General features: G+C 37.7%; 1 protein-coding gene across 1 annotated transcript in view; it reads right to left on the minus strand.

Annotated features, from left to right (window-relative positions):
• Positions 1-20,470, minus strand: part of PATJ (PATJ crumbs cell polarity complex component) — a 371,645-nt gene that overhangs the window by 318,319 nt on the left and 32,856 nt on the right. Inside the window, exons 8-12 of the mRNA XM_052636620.1 lie at positions 16,782-16,884; positions 14,367-14,458; positions 11,788-11,929; positions 5,548-5,691; positions 1,513-1,589 (exon numbers count right to left, since the gene is read on the minus strand). Of these exons, the coding sequence (XP_052492580.1) occupies positions 1,513-1,589; positions 5,548-5,691; positions 11,788-11,929; positions 14,367-14,458; positions 16,782-16,884 (558 nt within the window). The remainder of the gene's footprint in view (positions 1-1,512; positions 1,590-5,547; positions 5,692-11,787; positions 11,930-14,366; positions 14,459-16,781; positions 16,885-20,470) is intronic.

Genomic DNA, 20,470 nt, shown 5'->3' on the forward strand with positions numbered 1-20,470 from the left:
TGGTTCAGCTAAATCTTCTACAAGTACTGCACTTCAGATAAATAGATTCTGGATGAAAATACAGTAAGAAACACTAGAGTATGTGCACGCAGGCAGATATGCACATTTGTATGTACACATTCACTCATCCATCTTGCCTGGCTTCTCCTTTCATTGCCTCATCCCTTTCACTTTAAATTTCCAACTCCAAATCCTGTCTCCTCTTTCGAGCCCCTTGGTTATGACCTCATCGTGTGACAGATTAAATTTGGAAGGGTAGTTATAAAGAGGAGAATGTGCATATTCAGTTGTGTCCAACTCTTTGTGACGCTATGAACTGGAGCCCACCAGGCTCCTCTGTCCATAGGATTTCCCAGGCAAGGATATTGGAGTGGGTTGCCATTTCCTCCTCTGGGGGATCTTCCCAACCCAGGGATCGAGCCCACATCTCCTATGTCTCCTGTACTGCAGGCAGATTCTTTACTGCCGAGCAACCAGGGATGCCCCAAAGAGGACAAATTTTTAACCAAAAAGAGCTCATTTAAAACCAACCATTTAAAAACACTGGTACACCAAACTATTTTGAATATTAACCACTCTGAATTGTAAAAAGGTCATTTGCTAGGTGATAGGCAAATGACAAAATAGCTCCAAAATCTACGAAGTAAAGAAGCAGCAGTTCATGATGACCAACATGCAAGCACAAAACTAGCAAGAAGAGAAAGTATAAACTATTTTGACTCATGTTAATGACACTGGAAAATGTCTGACAATAGATAGTGGCTAGAACAGAAAAAAAATCTCTCCAACCAGCCAACAAATACTAATGACAAACATATGTAAGAAAATGTGAACAACAATAGAAATTTAATAGAATACTTTATTACTAACACGTTTAATGGGCACTGCAGAGGCTTTTCTAAGCGCAGCTTTCTGGTTTCATGTGGATTCATTTGGGGAAATGTAATCAATCCTTTACTCAATGAATCTAATAACAGGTGAAAGGAAGTCTAATGGACCACTGGCACTATAAACTTATACCTAACTTAAATTACTTCCTGTTCTCCCAAATACATTTGATAATCATTCTTTCATTTTTCTCATAAAACTGTAACATTCTTTGTGAAACATAGGACTAATATCCACAGCCCTTTCAGTGTACAATAAAACAAACAGATCATAAAAGCAATCATAAAAATGCCAGCAATTTTAAGCAGCTGATACAGGTTATAAATTTAGAGGCAAGTGCTCTCTCTCCTAACATTTTTCAGCCTATTGTTAACTTAAATGGTCCCAACATGAACTGAGTGTTTGTTAATTGTAACTGAAACTTGTTTGCAGTCCTTACCTGTTCTTGCAGTCTAAAATGAAAAAATAAAATTAATTAATTGATCCAATAGTGAAAAAAGCACAGGAAGAAAAGATAAAGGCAGGCTGGTTATTCTTTGAGTCTCCCATTTCTTTCAATTGTGGCATTAGGAGAATGACATAGAATGAGACATGAGTGTTTTTTATTGGAAGATTTTAACATACCATTACTTCATAATCAGGGCCCAGTACATTTTCCCATCTGGATTTCAGCTCATTTTCTGGAGAGTCTGGGGCTTTTTCTGGATTAAAAAAAAAAAAAAAAGTTGAAGCTACTGTGAGTTAAACCCACTAAACTACTGAATTCTTCCATAACATCACAGTTTGAGTAAGTAAAAGGGAAATGAATAAAAAGGAAAGTGTATTAACTTAGGTCTATTTAGGTAAAGTTAATCAGAGGTGACTTATAAGACATGTAAAAGACTGGCGGTGACCAAACTATGAATAGGGCTTCTGCTGTTAAGGAATATTTTAAACAAAAAAGGAAATGATAAGTTATCGATGAAATCTGAATTATATAGTTTATATGCAAACATCCTGTGGTTTATGAGTAAAATGTTATCTGTCTTTGCTTTATGCTATGTTAAGAAAAAGAAAATTTAAGGTGAACATTAATCGCTTCAGCGTAGTACCTTTCACTCACCCACAGAAGTGTAAAAACCTATCAAGATATCTTTACTATCAACAAGGCACACCAACATGACCCAATCAAGCTTTTTACTTGGGTGGATATAAAAGTTTGTCTGATCTAATTCAACCAATGAGTTGCATGAGCTTTAATGTAACAAAAACTTTGGTTTTACTTTGGTCCTTTGTGGCTATGTGGTTATCATACCTTTATGATTTTCTTACTTAAGGGGAGTACTGCCTTTTTTGCATAGGTCAGATGATTTTTAAAAGTGAAGACAGATTTTAAGTGTCCTGCTTATCCTCCATATGACCTTAGCCAGAAGCTCAATGCAGTTTGCAGTCTAAATAATACCTAATAGACAAAAATCAAAGTACTAAAACTATAATTTCAATTTAGATCCACAATGGTAGCAGACAATAAACAGATCTCCACCTTTTTTCTTTAAGAAAAACTCAATTGTGTCACAAGAGTGGACAAGTCACAGAACACTTACCACAACTGATAAAACCATCTGTCTAAAATCAAACTTGCAAGATCAGCTTTTTCAAGCCTTCTGCAGACATCTAATCTCAGATGCATAGAATGCTTAATTACGTAGTACAAATCATTAAGTAAAACAGACTAACCTCAAAAATCAGAAACTAAGGCTAATGAACACTAAAAAACTTATATTACTAGATTTACAAAAGCATATCCACAAAGTAACTGCATTAACTGATGTGCTAGATTACATTTCGAGGATAACTGACTAAAGAGCCTATTAAAAACAAAATATCCTTCATGCAGGTACTGCACCTTTGTGCCTACTCTATTAACATTTCCATAAGAAATTACATTAAGAGTTCTATTACATTTCTTACAGACACCAGTTTCTTTTGTGGTAGGCTAATTTAAAAAAATTTGTAATGTGTTGGTTGACCTATAAGCTTACAAACATGATATCTAAAGAAATTTTATACACATGTATAAGATGTTTATTTCACCTACAATTCTTTTGAGTTTATTTTTACCTCAGTCATACAATGACGTCACAGTCCTGAGTTTTAAAGCAGAGAACAAAGGCCTATGTGCCAGAGGAAAGAGATTACTTTCAGCAGCTCAATAAATGCTAGGCAACACAAAATGATCATACCCAAAAAGTGAATATTAAGATGATCTGACACAATTATTTCATTGGCAACTAAGAATATGCCAACTATTGCCACCTTGGAATGTGGATTGTTTTGAACTAAAGACAGCCAAGATCCAGCAGACTCAGGAAATACGTTCATCCCTCCCTTAACCACCTAAAGGAATCTAGCTAGGGAACCTGTACCAGAAAGAGAGCTATAACCAGAGACAAGTTTTTTTTTTTTTTTCCACAATATTGTGGAGTCCCCGGCTGTATGACCAGACCCTCCTAGAGTTTTATTTTTTTTTTTAACCTTTATTTTATATTGGGGTATAGCTGATTATGGAGTAGAGAATGGCAACCTACCCCAGCATGCTTGCCTGGAAAACTCCATGGACAGAGGAGCCTGGTGGGCTACTGTCCACGGAGCTGAAAAGAGTTGGACATGACTGAGTGATCAAGCACACACTAAGCACGCAGCCAATTAACAAAGCTGTGACAGTTTCAGGTGAATAGAGAACGGACTCAGCCATGCATTCTCCTCCAAACATCCTTCCCATCCAGGCTGCCACATAACGCTGATCAGAGTTCCATGTTCTATATTCAGTAGGTCCTTGTTGGTTATCCATTTTAAATATAGCCGTGTGTACATATCCATCCCAAACTCCCTCACTATCCCTTCCCCTCAACTTTCCCCCTAGCCCGATCCCCGCAACCTCATTCTCAAAGTCTGTGAGTCTGTTTCTGTTTTATAAGTTCACTTGTACCATTTCTTCTTAGATTCCACATATAATGGATGTCACATGATATTTCTACTTCTCTGTCTGACTTCCTCCACTCAATAGGACACTCTGTAGGTCCATCCACATTGCTGCTAATAGCATTGTTTCATTCCTTTTGATGGCTGAGTAACATTCTATTGTGGGCTTCTCTGGTGGCTCAGATGGGAAAGAATCCACCTGTGACACAGGAGACCAGGGTTCGATCCCTGGGTTAGGAAGATCCCACGGAGAAGGGAATGGCTACCCACTACAGTACACATGTCTGGAGAATTCCAAGGACAGAGGAGCCTGGAGGGATACAGTCCATGGCATCATAGAGTCAGGCATGGCTGAGCAACTAAGCACACAGCATTTCATTGTATATATATATCACACCAGAGACAACTTTTTAAATCTGAAAAACCTATCTGCATAGCTGGGCAAATTTCTAATTATCAAACATCTGCTCTTCTTGTCATCCTGTAAATTACTCCTCCCATTGGAAGGCCCAGGCCCCCATCCCATTCCTTAGCTCAGGATAGCATAGAAGCCTCAATTGCCCAACTTGCTTTTAAGGGCTCACATTTTTATGGGACTCCTACACATAGAAAATTTGTGTTTCTCCTGTGTGACTCTTTCTTATGTTAATTTAATTATTAGACCAACCAAAGAAACTAGAAGGGAAGAGGGAAAATGGGTCTGCCCCTTCAGCAAAAAGAGTTAACATAACAGTTGGAAGAAATTGGCCTAACTCTCTAAATATTTCTCACTTTATTTTTTTTTACTGTTTTTTTTTTCTTTTAGGCTGAGCCTCATGGCATGTAGTATCTTAGTTCACTGACCAGAGATCAAACCTGTGCCACACGCACTGAACACACAGTCTTAACTACTGGACCATCAGGAAAACCCATATTTCTAACTTTAGAAAGTATTTGATTTTCACTTGATAATTCACGGTTCACCTATCTGGGCTCACATGAATTTAAATAGAAAAAATTAACTGCAATTTACTTGGATCAAAAAGAACAACCCTAAATTTCCAAACAATATGAAGTTTTAAAATTTGACTCAAGTGTTTAGTCCTTCCTTCAGGCCCTTCTTTCCTGACAGAAGACAATCAAAGCCAAAAGTCAAAGTTTGGACATGGATGAAGTTTAAGCACTCCATTTCATTCAACTGGCAAGCCTTTCCTGAATGCCTCTGTACAGGGAACTGAGTGAGATTTTGACAGAAAATGCGTGCTGAATAGAGTCAACTAGAGTAGCAAAGGAGATATACCACAAAGCCCAAAGGTAAAGGTACTCATCAATTACAAAGAAAATTAAATAATAAATATATAGCAACCGGGAAATTTGGTAAAATATATAAAAATGTATACACGATTGTTATGGTGAAAAGGAAATATTACTATATGTATACAAATAGCTATATCAATGTTAATACACAAGCTAAAGTATGCAGTAATTAAAAATGCTGACATCATCACACTAATAAAAACGTATTCAAAATCAACATAATTAAACAGCGATTAAACAAAAATATGCTTATTCTCAACTGCCATAAGATGCTGATATTAACAATATCTTATTTTATATCTTCAAAAATACCTCTAAAATGCTTCACATTATGTTAACTATAAAGAGAGACAATGGTTAACAAATGATAAAGTCAAATTACTTTGAATGCTTTGTGCCTACCCAGTATTTCTAAGGCTTGCATGTTGTCATTTTTTAGATCCTCCATTCTTTCTTCAGTTTTCTCCTCTTCATCCAAATTAGTTTCCGTTTCCACTGCTCCAGTCAGAAACAAGGCTGGTGTTTTTGGTGGTTCTACCACAGTTCCTAAAATAGGAATTGTTAATTTGAATCACTATCAGATAAAGATCATATTTAAGTAAGCTTATTTCACTGCTGTTCTTCCGTTTCACAACCTTATTACAAACATCTCAGGTAACTTACACATTTTATTCCTTTTTTTATTTTTTAGATTATATTCCATTTAAATTTATTATAAAATATTGGCTATAATCCCTGTGATGTACATTATATTTTTATTTTTTATTTTTATTTATTTTTTTCTTTTCATTTTTTTTTTTTAAAATTTTAAAATCTTTAATTCTTAATGCCATTTGTGATAATGGCTCAATTCTTTAGAAAACACACTTGGAGTATTAGGCCACCTGATGCAAAGAGCTGACTCATTAGAAAAAACCCTGAGGCTAGGAAAGATTGAAGGCAGGAGAAGGGGATCACAGGGGATGAGACTGTTGGATGGCATCACCGACTCAATGGACATGAGTTTGAGCAAACTCTGGGAGATGGTGAAGGACATGGAAGCTTGGCATGCTGCAGTCCATGGGGTTGCAAAGAATAGGACATGACTGAGCAACTGAATAACAAGTGAACAAGGAACTAGGCAACAAGAAGAAAAAAGCAAGGTAAAGTTTACCACAAAGCAGGATGACAATACAGCCTCGGGGAGTGGGGGAGGAGGAGAACCTTGGGGGCCATAGTGCTCACTGCTGTGGTGGGCAGGGAGCAGATAAGCAGAAGCCAGTTCCATTGTTTTGGGCAATTCTGGTTCTGGTATGATGTCATCAGGAGTTTAACAAAGAACTATACTGAAGTAAGCTTGGGAATGAGAAGGAAAAGTGAGATAATTCCTCTGGTTGCAGAGGTTCTTCTCTTAGCTAAGCTTTTAATCTCAAGAATGTCAATTACTCTCTCTTAAACACAAGAAGGTTGTATGAGAACCATTTTGTTGTGTTAGTCACACAGTCGTGTCTGACTCTTTGTGACCGCAGGGACTGAAGCCCGCCAGAACCATTTTAGGTTATTTTTAAATAACCACAGTTCAGTCAGTCAGTTCAGTCACTCAGTCATGTCCGACTCTTTGCGACCCCCTCGACTGCAGCACACCAGGCTTCCCTGTCCATCACCAACTCTTGGAGCTTGCTCAAACTCATGTCCATCGAGTCAGTGATGCCAGCCAACCATCTCATCCTCTGTCATCCCCTTCTCCTCCCGCCTTCAATCTTTCCCAGCATCAGGGTCTTTTCCAATGAGTCAGTTCTTTGCATCAGGTGGCCAAAGTATTGGAGTTTCAGCTTCAACATCAGTCCTTCTAATGAATATTCAGCACTGATTTCCTTTAGGATGGATTGGTTGGATCTCCTTGCAGTCCAAGGGACACTCAAGTTTTCTCCAACACCACAGTTCAAAAGCATAAATTCTTTGGTGCTCAGCTCCATTTATAGTCCAACTCTCACATTCATACATGATTACTGGAAAAACCATAGCTTTGACTAGATGGAACTTTGTTGGCAAAGTACTGTCTCTGCTTTTTAATATGCTGTCTAGGTTTGTCATAGCTTTTCTTTCAAGGAGCAAGTATCTTTTAATTTCATGGCTGCATTCACCATCTGCAGTGATTTTGGAGCCGCTCAAAAAAAAATCTCTCATTATTTCCATTGTTTCCCCATCTATTTGCCATGAAATGATGGGACTGGAAGCCATGATCTTAGTTTTCTGAATGTTGAGTTTTAAGCCAACTTTTTCACCCTCCTCTTTCACTTTCATCAAGAGGCCCTTTAGTTCTCTGCTTTCTACCATAAGGGTGGTGTCATCTGCATATCTGAAGTTATTGATATTTCTCCCAGCAATCTTGATTCCGGCTTGTGCTTCATCCAGCCTGGCATTTCGTATGATGTACTCTACATACAAGTTAAATAAACAGGGTGACAATGTACAACCTTGATGTACTCCCTTCCTGATTTGGAATCAGTTTGTTGTTCCATGTCCAGTTCTAACTGTTGCTTCTTAACCTGCATACAGATTGACCTGCATGCATAAATAACTACAAGTGACTTACAAAGTATTCCTACAAAAATATTGAACTCGGGCTTCCCTAGTGGTCCAGTAGTTACAAATCTGCCTTGCAATACAAGGGACACTGGTTTAATCCCTGGTCCAGGAAGATTCCACATGTAGGAGAGCAACTAAGCCCACATGTCACAACTACTGATCCAGCACTCTAGACCTGGCAATCTAAAACTACTGGAACTCATGTGGTGCAACTACTGAAGTCCTTGCACCTAGGGCTCATGCACTATAACAAGAGAAGCCACCACATTGAGAAGCCTGCACACTGCAACAAAGAGTAGCTCCTGCTCACTGCAACTAGAGAAAGCCTGTGTGCAACAATGAAGACCCAGAACAGCCAAAAAACTAAATAAGTAAATAAATCTTAACAACAACAAAAAAAATGAACTTGAATGTAAGGCTTTAGCTCTAGCTCCCAACTCACAAGAAACATGTGGGATAGAGGAACAAGTTAAATAACACCACAGGAAACAATCAAATTCTGAACGTAGTATTCCAGTGACAAATGAGCAAATCCCTCCAAAAAGTATATGCTATGGAGGCAAGGACAAGGGATTCTTCTATACTAAAAAAAAAAAAAAAAGAAGTATAATACATGCAATGAGTACAATGCATAAAAATCAATTATCTTGATTTTATGAGGATTTTAAGAGGAGTAAGGGAAGTGGAAAAAGGAGTTACAAAAGACATTTGGGAGCAATTGGGAAAATTTAACTATATGTTAGGTATTTGATTGTGGGCAGGAGAAGAAGGGGACGACAGAGGATGAGATGGCTGGATGACATCACCAACTCAATGGACGTGAGTCTGAGTGAACTCTGGGAGTTGGTGATGGACAGGGAGGCCTGGCGTGCTGTGATTCATGGGGTCGCAAAGAGTCAGACACGACTGAGCGACTGAACTGAACTGAACTGAATTACTATTAATTTTCTCTGGATAATAATATCATGGCTATTTTTAGAAGTTGTAAACTGAAGTACCTAGGACTAATGATATCTACAACTCACTCTTAAATGGTTCAGAAAAAGCTAAATAGATGAAGCAAACATGGCTAAGTTAACTGCTGAAATCTAAATGATGGATTCTGTGGTTATTTTTCATATCATTTTCCAATTTTCCTGTGTGTTCAAACTTTTTTACAATAAAAAGTTAAAAAAAATAAGTTAAAAGTTCTTATATGAAACTTAATATGACCATAAGATCTTAATATGACATTTTAAATCACACTTTTTTTGTTGTTGTTGTTGCACTGGATCTTTGTTGCTGCATGCTGGCTTTCTCTAGTTGTGATGAAAAGGGGCTACCCTTCATTGTAGTACATTGTGGTAGCTTCTCCTGTTGCGGAGCACACGCCCCAGACACTCGGGCTTCAGTCGTTGCAGGGCTTCAGCAGTTGCAGTACATGGGCTGAGCTGCTCCACAGCACGTGGAATCTTCCTAGTTCAAGGATCGAACCTGTGTGTCCTGCACTGGCAGGCAGATTCCTATCCACTGCGCCACCAAGGAAGTTCCATAGGATTTTTAGAACATTCATCTTTTCAGTTCAGTTCAGTTCAGTCACTCAGTTGTATCTGACTGTTTGCAACCCCATGAATTGCAGCGTGCCAGGCCTCCCTGTACATCACCAACTCCCGGAGTTCACCCAGATTCACGTCTATCGGGTCAGTGACGGCATCCAGCCATCTCATCCTCTGTTGTCCCCTTCTCCTCCTGCCCCCAATCCCTCCCAACATCACAGTCTTTTCCAGTGAGTCAACTCTTCGCATAAGGTGGCCGAAGTACTGGAGTTTCAGCCTCGGCATCATTCCTTCCAAAGAAATCCCAGGGCTGATCTCCTTCAGAATGGACTGGTTGGATCTCCTTGCAGTCCAAGGGACTCTCAAGAGTCTTCTCCAACACCACACTTCAAAAGCATCAATTCTTCAGCGCTCAGCCTTCTTCACAGTCCAACTCTCACATCCATACATGACCACAGGAAAAATCATGGCCTTGACTATACGGACCTTAGTCGGCAAAGTAATGTCTCTGCTTTTGAATATATTATCTAGGTTGGTCATAACTTTTCTTCCAAGGAGTAAGCGTCTTTTAATTTCATGGCTACAGTTACCATCTGCAGTGATTCTGGAGCCCAAAAAAATAAAGTCTGACACTGTTTCCCCATCTATTTCCCATGAAGTGATGGGACCAGATGCCATGATCTTCGTTTTCTGAATGTTGAGCTTTAAGCCAACTTTTTCACCCTCCTCTTTCACTTTCATCAAGAGGCTCTTTAGTTCCTCTTCACTTTCTGCCATAAGGGTGGTGCCATCTGCATATCTGAGGTTATTGATATTTCTTCCAGCAATCTTGATTCCAGCTTGTGTTTCTTCCAGTCCAGCATTTCTCATGATGTACTCTGCATACAAGTTAAATAAGCAGGGTGACAATATACAGCCTTGATGTACTCCTTTTCCTATTTGGAACCAGTCTGTTGTTCCATGTCCAGTTCTAACTTTTAATACACACTAAATGTACAGCCCAGTGCCAGTAAAACAAATGCCAGCCAGATGCTGCTGATGTAGCTTGGGGAAAAGAGTTACACACTAGGCAGAGTGCAAAGTACAAAGCAATACACGATTGTTTGTGTGTTACAAATAGTATGCAAATTGATATACAAATAAGTATACACAAGGTATGCAAATAAAAAGAGTTTAGAGGAGAAAAGGTAAGATTTTTGAAAGGCAGGGGAAGGGGCATCACTCAAGAGCTAGAAGCTGTGCAGTCCATTTCAGTAAAATAGACTTAACTGCTGCCTATAAAGAAGGCACACAGAGATGTGTTAGATGGGACAGTGGATAGAGACATAACCACTCCCCTACATTACAGTGGCCACACACAAAACAGGTGACCACAACGTAGTATGATAAATGCTCCAGCAAAGTGCTCTTCAAAGGGTACTAAAGGGTATGAAACACATAGGAAGGACACCCAAACCATGGAAGAAGTGCAGATTTAGGGTCAAAACGTATCGCAATAAAAATTAAAAATGTAGGCATGCCCAGTAAAGAACTGCCAATTCACAGATGACACAGTTCATTTGAGACAGCAGACTAAAGCCAAGGGTTCTATCAGAGCTGCTGAAAACTATTATATTGGTATAAATATTTATGCAAACCTTTTAAGGTCAATATAGCATATGTACAATTTGTATTATTTAGCCAATTTTAAATTTCACACATACAATGCAGTTGACAGCATATCTACCTTTCAGCAAAATTTTCACTATCATACAAAACTTTAAAAGTTCCAATGTAAATATCAATATAATTCAATATCAATTGAAAGCAAAAGTTTCCAGGATATAATAATATACCTTCAGAGAATGGGAAAAAAAATATATTCAATTTCTAACAAATTTTAATGAAACTATTTCCCACTTACTAGTTATGTAAGTAGTCATTCAACTTAAATTGAATGTGTTCCCATAATTACCAAATTTGTTGATCTATCTGTCAGTTGAGAATTAAAAATTGGCATGTATAGAATTATGTATTTGTTCCATAAATCTGCTATTCTTATAATCAAAATAACAATATAATTTTATAAATCAAAGCTTCCTTTGAAATCCATGTTTTATTTTCTCTTGCTATAGTTCACAGAGTAAATCAAGAAATATTAGAATCAAATATTAGAAGTAATATGAAACCTGAAGTCTGCAAAATGTCAAAGCATTAGACAAATGAGAGCCTCTGGAACAAAGGTTGGCAAAGCTTTACTATTTAAATGCAAGTAATAAATGAAATTTGGAAGCTTTTGGGGAAAATGACTTCCATCTCCATTTAGAGATGCTGTCAGAGATGAATGCATATCAGGGTTCACGTTCTAACATTTGGACTGACATATTATAATAGGCAAAGGAAACTCTTCTTCAATGCATAAATGAGCTGATTCACTTCTCCATCACTGGGTTACATAAGGTAGGCAGTTTTTCCTTCCCAGACTTACAGAACATCATAATTAAGTTATTCTTCTAAACCCAGACTACAAGGTTGGAGGAGGGACAAAGGAATTAATTACCTCTGTCTGAGGGGCCTTCATGTAAAGAAGCAGACAAGGATGCTTTCCTTCGAACTAGGGTTAGGTGTACCACTTGTCCTGCATTTCGTAACACTTCAACAACATCCTGGTTGGCAAAACCCTGAATATTCACACCATCAACCTACAACATTAAGAGATACATTAAACAGAGGTTTCGAGTTAGCTTCTTTTGAATGCAAATTTAGTAGTAAAACATGCTGACAAACTTCCTGAGAAACTAGAAAGCAAACTGAAACCCATATTCCTAAGTCATACATTTGACTTACAGCCTGAAAGAGGCAGTGGATCTTAGTCTCTGATGCTATTCAACAGGCAAAGTGCCATAAAATGTGGTCAATTTTTATACACAGCTCTCAAGATGTATTAATAGAAGCCCTAAGAGACCATCCAATACTTCACTCCTGTACCATATAACACTGTGATATTTTCCAGAAGGAACTAATCTCCCTCCATTAGGTTTTCCAGTATTTTTAAAAAGCATGTGAAAGAAGGCATTTACCAATCTCAATCAAGTCCAGTCATACATTCTTTTTGTTTTGGAAGGGGTTTGTTTTGTTTTTGTTTTTATTGGGCTCTAGACAAAGGGTTGTGAAATATCTCTGCAAGTTATGACCCACCAGGGAGATGTCCATTCTGGTTTTCCTAGGGGAGCTTTCTGAGCTTTTGCTTTTGCTTGGAGTCACTGCTCTTGCTGGCAGTAACCTCTTCAGGTCCACTGCTGAGTGGCTCCTCCTTGGAAGACAATTTCCTCTTTTCCTTGGGACTCTCTTGTTTCCTGACTCTTCAGGGTCACTAACTGGTTCTTCTTTGGTGAAAGTTTTCTTCCTCTTGGAAAGACTTCTACTGCCAGCTGTTTCTTCAAGATCACTACGAACCAGCTCCTCCTTGGAAAAATGATTTCTTCTTCTTGGGTTTGAAGGAGACAGATGGGTCTTCCATTTCATTCTTCTGAGAGCCTCCTGGGGCTCTTCATTTTTCTTCTTTTTGAGTCTTTCTCTTGTCTCCTCACACTCCTCTGGGATACTACTGCTTTCTGAAGATGCCAGGGCAACTGCAGCCAGCCCTCTCGTTTCCTTCTTCAAGCATTTCTTCTGTCTCGCCAGCTTCCTAGTCATCTTAACAGCCATTTCCTCTACTTGACCCACTGCCTCCTTCATAACAGATTTTTTCCTAGGGTCTCTCCAGTCTCACTGAAGGACTGCTGCTTGTCACCTTGTTCCTAAGTCTTTCCCCAAATGTACAGGTGGGTACCTCAGAGAAGCAACCAACTTGTAGAGCAAAGTTGCATTTGCTTGCCAGGCATCAGGAGATGCGGTGTTTGTTCTTAGCAGCTGCTCAGCCAATGAAGGTAGAGTGGAAAATGAGTCCATATTTTGCAGACTCCTTGTCTTCAGGGCTCTGGAAACTTCATCTCTTTGCTGGGCCGAGGGAATCACACTCTTAAGTCCAACAGAACTAGTAGGTCTCCTCACTCAATCTTCAAGCTAGTCAAACCACTGCTTAACTTTTTCCCTAAGATTTTCTCCAAAGTTTTATCACCAGTCCCCAAATGGTCAATTCCAGCAACATTTCCTAAGCCAACACTGGAAAGCCAAGGGTCATGAAAGGGGCTTCCTTAAATGGACTTGAAGGACAAACATTCAAATTATACCAACATTTGTTTCTGATTGAATCACTAAATTAAATGTGTGTCTACCTGCTTCAAAATTATTATGAAAATAAACTGTAAAATTAAACTAATTTCTACTAAATGGAGGAAATACCAATCTCAACTGATGAAAGGCAATGACTATATTCTCAAATACATAGAATATCTCAATTCTGTATATACTCAAAATTACTATGCAAGAAGGAGGGGACATATGTATACCTATGGCTGATTCATGTGTATGACAGAAACCAACATAACATTCTAAAGCAATTATCCTTCAATTAAAATTTTCTTTTAATTACTGTTAATAGAAAAACTACTTTCACAATGAGAAATAGTTCCAGTAAATGGTCTATTGGTTGCATATAAAATTGATGAATTTGAAGAACACAAAGAGGTGCTTGAAAAGTGTTTTCTAGGAGAATGTTAGAGCATCTTTCAAATATATGTGTATGCATATTATATAATATACATATGTATATAGTATTTTTTTCCTTACCAAAACCATTAATGACTCCTTTCTTCACAGGCAGTTAAAAAAAATTAGAATGGATAAATGACTACTGTATAATATGAAAAACAATATCCAATTTCATGGGATAAACCACAGTGGAAAAGAATATTAAAAATGAATATATATATATGTGTAAAACAAAGTCACTTTGCTATACAGCAGAGATTGGCACAACATTGCAAATCACCTTATACTTCAATTAAAAAAAAGTTTTTAATTAAAAAAATTAAGGACCATGAGAGTCTAAATTGATACAATTTCACTGTACAAACCTGATTTTTTAAAACATTATAAAACTAAATTAAGCCATTTCCATTGCATATATATTATAATAATGATAACTCCCCCCTCCCTCAACTTGATTCAATCCTGTAACAGAGGGCAGTTACTTACAGCAACTATCTGGTCATTCACTTGAATCTGACCATTGTGATATGCGGCGCTGCCAGGTATTATACTTTTCACATAGATCCCTGAAGCTTCTCCTAAGATGCACAAAACATATGGAAAAAAGCTCTAATTAGGCCTTGATTGCAAAATTCATATCTAGAGGTTAATTAGCTAAAGGGGCTCACTGGAGGCTTGATAAATGCTGTTCTGAACACAAGCAGAGAAACTGATGGATTATTTAAAACTGTCACCATCACAAGTGACTCGAATTTGAAATGACTTGACTGATACCTATTTTTGGAAAAATAATCAGTAATGGAACCTCGATGAAATGCACTCCAATATCAGCTGGAATTTAGGAGAGCTCAGATTAAGTCTCCCCTTCTCTTAGTCTTTCTCCCTTCTCACTGGTGACCTGGCATAAGCCTTCACCATTCATTACTTACCAGCATGAAGACAAGAGGGTCCTAGTAGGTCTTCCTGCCTATAGTTAGTTGACTACTCACATTAGCTTCTATCTGACTATCTATCTTTAGATCTCATAATACATATATATAAATTACAACTGTATAGAAACTATACATGCCTACGGGAAGGGGTTGGAAGAGAAGTTAGAAAAAGAAAGACCATAGCTCTGGATGATTTTATACTTTTATCTTAATTTCAAATGCACTTAAAATATTGTCTATAGAAGGAAAATAAACATCATTGGTTCCTACAGCCTATGAAATAAAATGTAAATTTGATAGAATCACATTCAAGGACTTCCATAATTTGCCCCAAACTTTCTTTTTTATTTCGACTTCCAACTACCATCCACTCCAATAAGACAGAAGTCCAGACACATGAGACTCATGATGTTCCACCAAAGCTCCAAGTATTTTCATGATTGTATCCCTTTTCTCATTTTTTTTCTTCCTGTTGATCTCATTCCTGCCATCAAAATCCTTCTCCTTTACCATGTTTAGTACAAATATCTATTTCTTTGTGAATTCTCCATTTCCCTCTGACAGAATGAGTTTTTCATCTGCCATATGATGAGTTTATTTGTATCTCTGCTAAAACATATATTTCATTTATCCTCAAACAACTGAGAGTTATTTACACATTTGTCTCCCTGAACAGACATTTCTTACATTCATTTTTCTACTCCCTCTGAAACTAAGCAAACCAACTGCTCAAAAGTTCCAAAAAATAAAGCAAAAATTATTTTGAAAGACTGCACATTAAAAAGCATACTGAGTTATGGAATATTCTAGTTTTTGGATTCAATGCTACTTCTCCATTCCCTGCTCAAGTCCCAAAAACTTCTTTTGAGGATAAAGTAAAATGTTTCTTTTCTTCATTTGGTAACATAAACATGAATTTTTCTCAATTATCTATCAGCTACTCACTTCATTTTACTCTGTAAGTATACTGCTAGTATATATAAACCACAAGTTTAGGAACTTAGCCATGATTTCTCTAACGGGACAGCATATTAAAGAGCTACTCAACACAGAGTTTTTTGGCAACATTATTATATAATCCATACTTAGCTCTTTTGGAACTCATTTAAATTCTAAACCTAAAAATGGTGGCACTCAGGAAAATCTACAGGTCTGAAAGCAGCTATTTCATTAGGCTAAAATCGCACAAGGTGGTCTGACATGAATTTCATTCAGGACTCTGAATACATTAGCACTTTTAATCTTTCCCACCTGCTATAAAATACAAAATAATAACTTAAAAAAATTAACTCTCTAACCTTGCAAGTTTTAAAACACTAGAACATTTTATAACTCTAACTTTTCATCTTACAAGCAAATATTCATGGAAAAGATTTATTTTTCCTTTTTACAGTTATTTCTTATCATAATAGGATAACTCTTACAGTGAAAATTACCAGAGCTTTGCATGAAGGAGTTCAGGGAATATTATTCAGAGATACTTGGGCACTTATTCTTGTATACACTTATTCTTACAAGTATTCCCTTTATATGAAAGAAAAATAATTCTAATTAAAGTGTTCATTTTATCTTCTTTTGATGATTAAACATAATAGCAATATTTTTTGACATTCACAATATGAAATATACACAGTAATCATTTTACTTTATCACATATAAAATGCCATAATATGTAACACTCACAATATTCAAAATATATATCTTAGACACAAGAGGAGGTATAATTCAAATGTTATACATTGTGTTGGATAATTAAATTCTTTTGTTAATGACTATTGAGCCAGCTATAAAACTACTGAGATAAAACTGTGATTCTCTAATCATTTTTTGTAACTAGTTGCTATTATAGATTCGTGGTTTTATTGTTCAATGTTTAAACTAAAATCTGCAGATATTTAATTTTATTATCTAGAAACTTTAACATCCTTTACAATTATTTCCAAATATAAAACAGAGATGATTCATCTACCTGTCTGAGACGTTCCAACATAACCAACAATTCTAATCCCAAGACTTTGTCCATCTTTTTTAATGAGTTCAACATCATAAGTTTCAAAAAGAGTAGAATTGTCCTGAAAAGAAAAATATTCTTATTATGTATAATGTTTAGTTATACAACTGTATGTATAAAAGCAATTTGTGAATGGTTTGTCAAGTATTTTCTGAAGACCTGTGGTACACAGAATTTTAAGATTGTCCCCATGACTTTTGATCCCTGATGCCATTCTTGTGTTTATGTCATGAAAAAGGGAAATTATCCAGGTGAGTCTAACCTAAGAAGGCATCCTTCAAAAGCAGAGCGTTTTCTCCTATTGATGGTAGAAAGGGATGTGAAAAAGATGTGAAGCGTAAGGACTGGACCTGTGGTTCAAAGAAGGAGGCATCATGTGAGAAGGAATACAAAGGGCCTTAAAGAGCTGAAAGATGTCCTATGCTGGCAGACAGTAAAGAGAGATTTTGGTTCTACGGCTATAAGAAACTGTATTCTGCCAACAATATGACAGTTTGGAAATGAACCGTCCCTACAGTACCTAGCTAAGAGCCCAGCCAGGCCAATATCTTGATTTAGCTTTTGTAAGGATCTAAGCAGAACCCAGTCAAGTTCACCAAGACTTCTGACCTACAGAAATGTGGACCAACCATGGGTATTGCTTCAGGCCACTAAGTTTGTGATAATTTGTCACACAATGACAAAAAATTAATACAACCACTTAGAAAAAACTCACCATAAATTTGTATCTGAAAGAATTTAACGTAAAGAAAAAGAAACAAATGGAAGACTAATTATAGTAATAATTATTACGAGCAAAAAATGTTAACCTAAAACTTATCATTATTTGTCTTCTAATTAAAAATTTTCTGTAAAAAAGCAGTTCAGTTCAGTACAGTCACTCAGTGGTGTCCGACTCTTTGTGACCCCACAGACTGCAACACAACTAGCCTCCCTGTCCATCACCAGCTCCCAGAGTTCACTCAAACTCATGTTCATTGAGTCGGTGATGCCATCCAACCATCTCATCCTCTGTCGTCCCCTTCTCCTCCCGCCTTCAGTCTTTCCTAGTATCAGGGATTTTTCCAGTGAGTCAGTTCTTCACATCAGGTGGCCAAAGGATTAGAGTTTCAGCTTCAACATCAGTCTCTCCAATGAATATTCAGGACTGATCTCCTTTAGGATAGATTGGTTGGATCTCCTTGCAGTCCAAGGGACTCTCAAGAGTCTTCTCCAACACCACATTTCAAAAGCATCAATTCCTTGGCACTCAGCTTTCTTCATAGTCCAACTCTCACATCCATACATGACTACTGGACAAACCATAGCCTTGACTAGATGGACCTTTGTTGGCAAACCAATGTCTCTTCTTTTGAATATGCTGTCTAGGTTGGTCATAACTTTCCTTCCAAGGAGTAAGCGTCTTTTAATTTCATGGCTGCAGTCACCATCTGCAGTGATTTTGGAGCCCAAAAAAATAAAGTCAGCCACTGTTTCCCTATCTATTTGCCAAAAAGTGATGGGACCAGATGTTATGATCTTAGTTTTCTGAATGTTGAGCTTTAAGCCAACTTTTTCACTCTCCTCTTTCACTTTCATCAAGAGGCTCTTTAGTTCTTCTTCACTTTCTGCCATAAGGGTGGTACCATCTGCATATCTGAGGTTATTGATATTTCTCCCAGCAATCTTGATTCCAGCTTGTGCTTCATCCAGCCCAGCATTTCACATGATGTACTGTCCTGGCGCTGCTGCTGCTGCTAAGTCACTTCAGTTGTGTCCGACTCTGTGGGACCCCATAGATGGCAGCCTACCTGCTTCCCCTGTCCCTGGGATTCTCCAGGCAAGAATACTGGAGTGGGTTGCCATTTCCTTCTCCAATGCATGAAAGTGAAAAGTGAAAGTGAAGTTGCTCAGTCGTGTCTGACTCTTAGCGACTCCATGGACTGCAGCCTACCAGGCTCCTCCATCCATGGGATTTTCCAGGCAAGAGTACGGGAGTGGACTGCCATTGCCTTCTCCTGATGTACTCTGCATATAAGTTAAATAAGCAGGGTGACAATATACAGCCTTGACCTACTCCTTTCCCAATTTGGAACCAGTCTGTTGTTCCACATCTAGTTCTAACTATTGCTTCCTGACCTGTATATAGATTTCTCAAGAGGCAGGTCAGGTGGTCTGGTATTCCCATCTCTTTAAGAATTTTCCACAATTTGTGGTGATCCACACAGTCAAAGGCTTTGGCATAGTCAATAATGCAGAAATAGATGTTTTTCTGGAACTCTCTTGTGTTTTCAAATATCCAACAGATGTTGGCAATTGGATCTCTGGTTCTTCTGCCTTTTCTAAAACCAGCTTGAACTTCAAGGTGTCTAAAAACATAACACCTTGCTTTCAATTCAAACCTTTAACAATAAAAAGTAAATAATTGTTTGCATCAAATTTTCACTGACCACACAGCTACATTGGTCCCTCATTACAAAGTAGAAGTCTTCAGATATCCAAAGTAATGGAGGGAAAAGAAAATGATTCCAACAAGTTTGGAGAAGAAATCGAAAGAAGAATATCTGTCAGAGATATTAGAATTATATATCTAATTCTATTACCTTGGACAGATTCTAATATCTCTGACAGAAAACTTCTTCTCATGTGGTTCCCACTAGGGAAGGCCTTTCCAGAAGACATCAAATGGTTCCTCAAATGAATATGAGAGGTGGCTTCCCACCTTCTTCTGCCATAATCACTTCTCTTTTCTTTCCTCTTCGTCCTGGCTCCTCCTTTTAAAAACTATTTCTTTCCTTTCACCTCATTATCTCCTGATTCAGAGCCTGTGATATGGTTGGAAAGAGCTTGGAATTGAAGGGTGAGGAGGCCAGATTAAGGTGTTCAAAAGCTACAAATTCTCAGTTTTAAGATAAATAAGTCCTAGGGATGGAAGGTCAGAGAAGGCAATGGCAACCCACTCCAGTACTCTTGCCTGGAAAATCCCATGGACGAAGGAGCCTGGTAGGCTGCACTCCATGGGGTCACTAAGAGTTGGGCACGACTGAGCGACTTTACTTTCACTTTTCACTTTCATGCACTGGAGAAGGAAATGGCAACCCACTCCAGTGTTCTTGCCTGGAGAATCCCAAGGATGGGGGAGCCTGGTGGGCTGCTGTCTACGGAGTCGCACCGAGTTGGACACGACCGAAGCAACTTAGCAGCAGCAGCAGGGATATAAGGTACAACATGATAAGTATAATTAGCATCATATGTTATATATAAAAGTTGAGAGTAAATCCTGAGTTCTCATCACAAGAAAAATTTTTTTTCTACTTTTTTAATTGTGTACCTATACAGATAGAGATAATGGATGTTCACTAAACTTACTGTGTGATGATTACTTCACGATGTATATAAATCAAATCACTATGCTGTACACCTTAAACTTAAAAAGTGCTGTATGTCAATTATATCTCAGTAAGACTGGAAGAAAAAAACAAACAAAGCGCTTAAAAGGGACCAGAAAGATCTAAATTCAAATCCCAGTTTGCAACTTACTACCTATATGACCTTTAATAAGTTATTTGGACTCCCATCTTCTCATTTATTGAATGGATAAGACCTATCTTGCAGAATTCTTCCAAAGAATTCAGATGACTTGGATAAATCTAGGTTGATAATGATTA

The sequence above is a fragment of the Budorcas taxicolor genome, chromosome 3 (genome assembly GCF_023091745.1).
Source record: "Budorcas taxicolor isolate Tak-1 chromosome 3, Takin1.1, whole genome shotgun sequence".
Classification (NCBI taxonomy): domain Eukaryota; kingdom Metazoa; phylum Chordata; class Mammalia; order Artiodactyla; family Bovidae; genus Budorcas; species Budorcas taxicolor.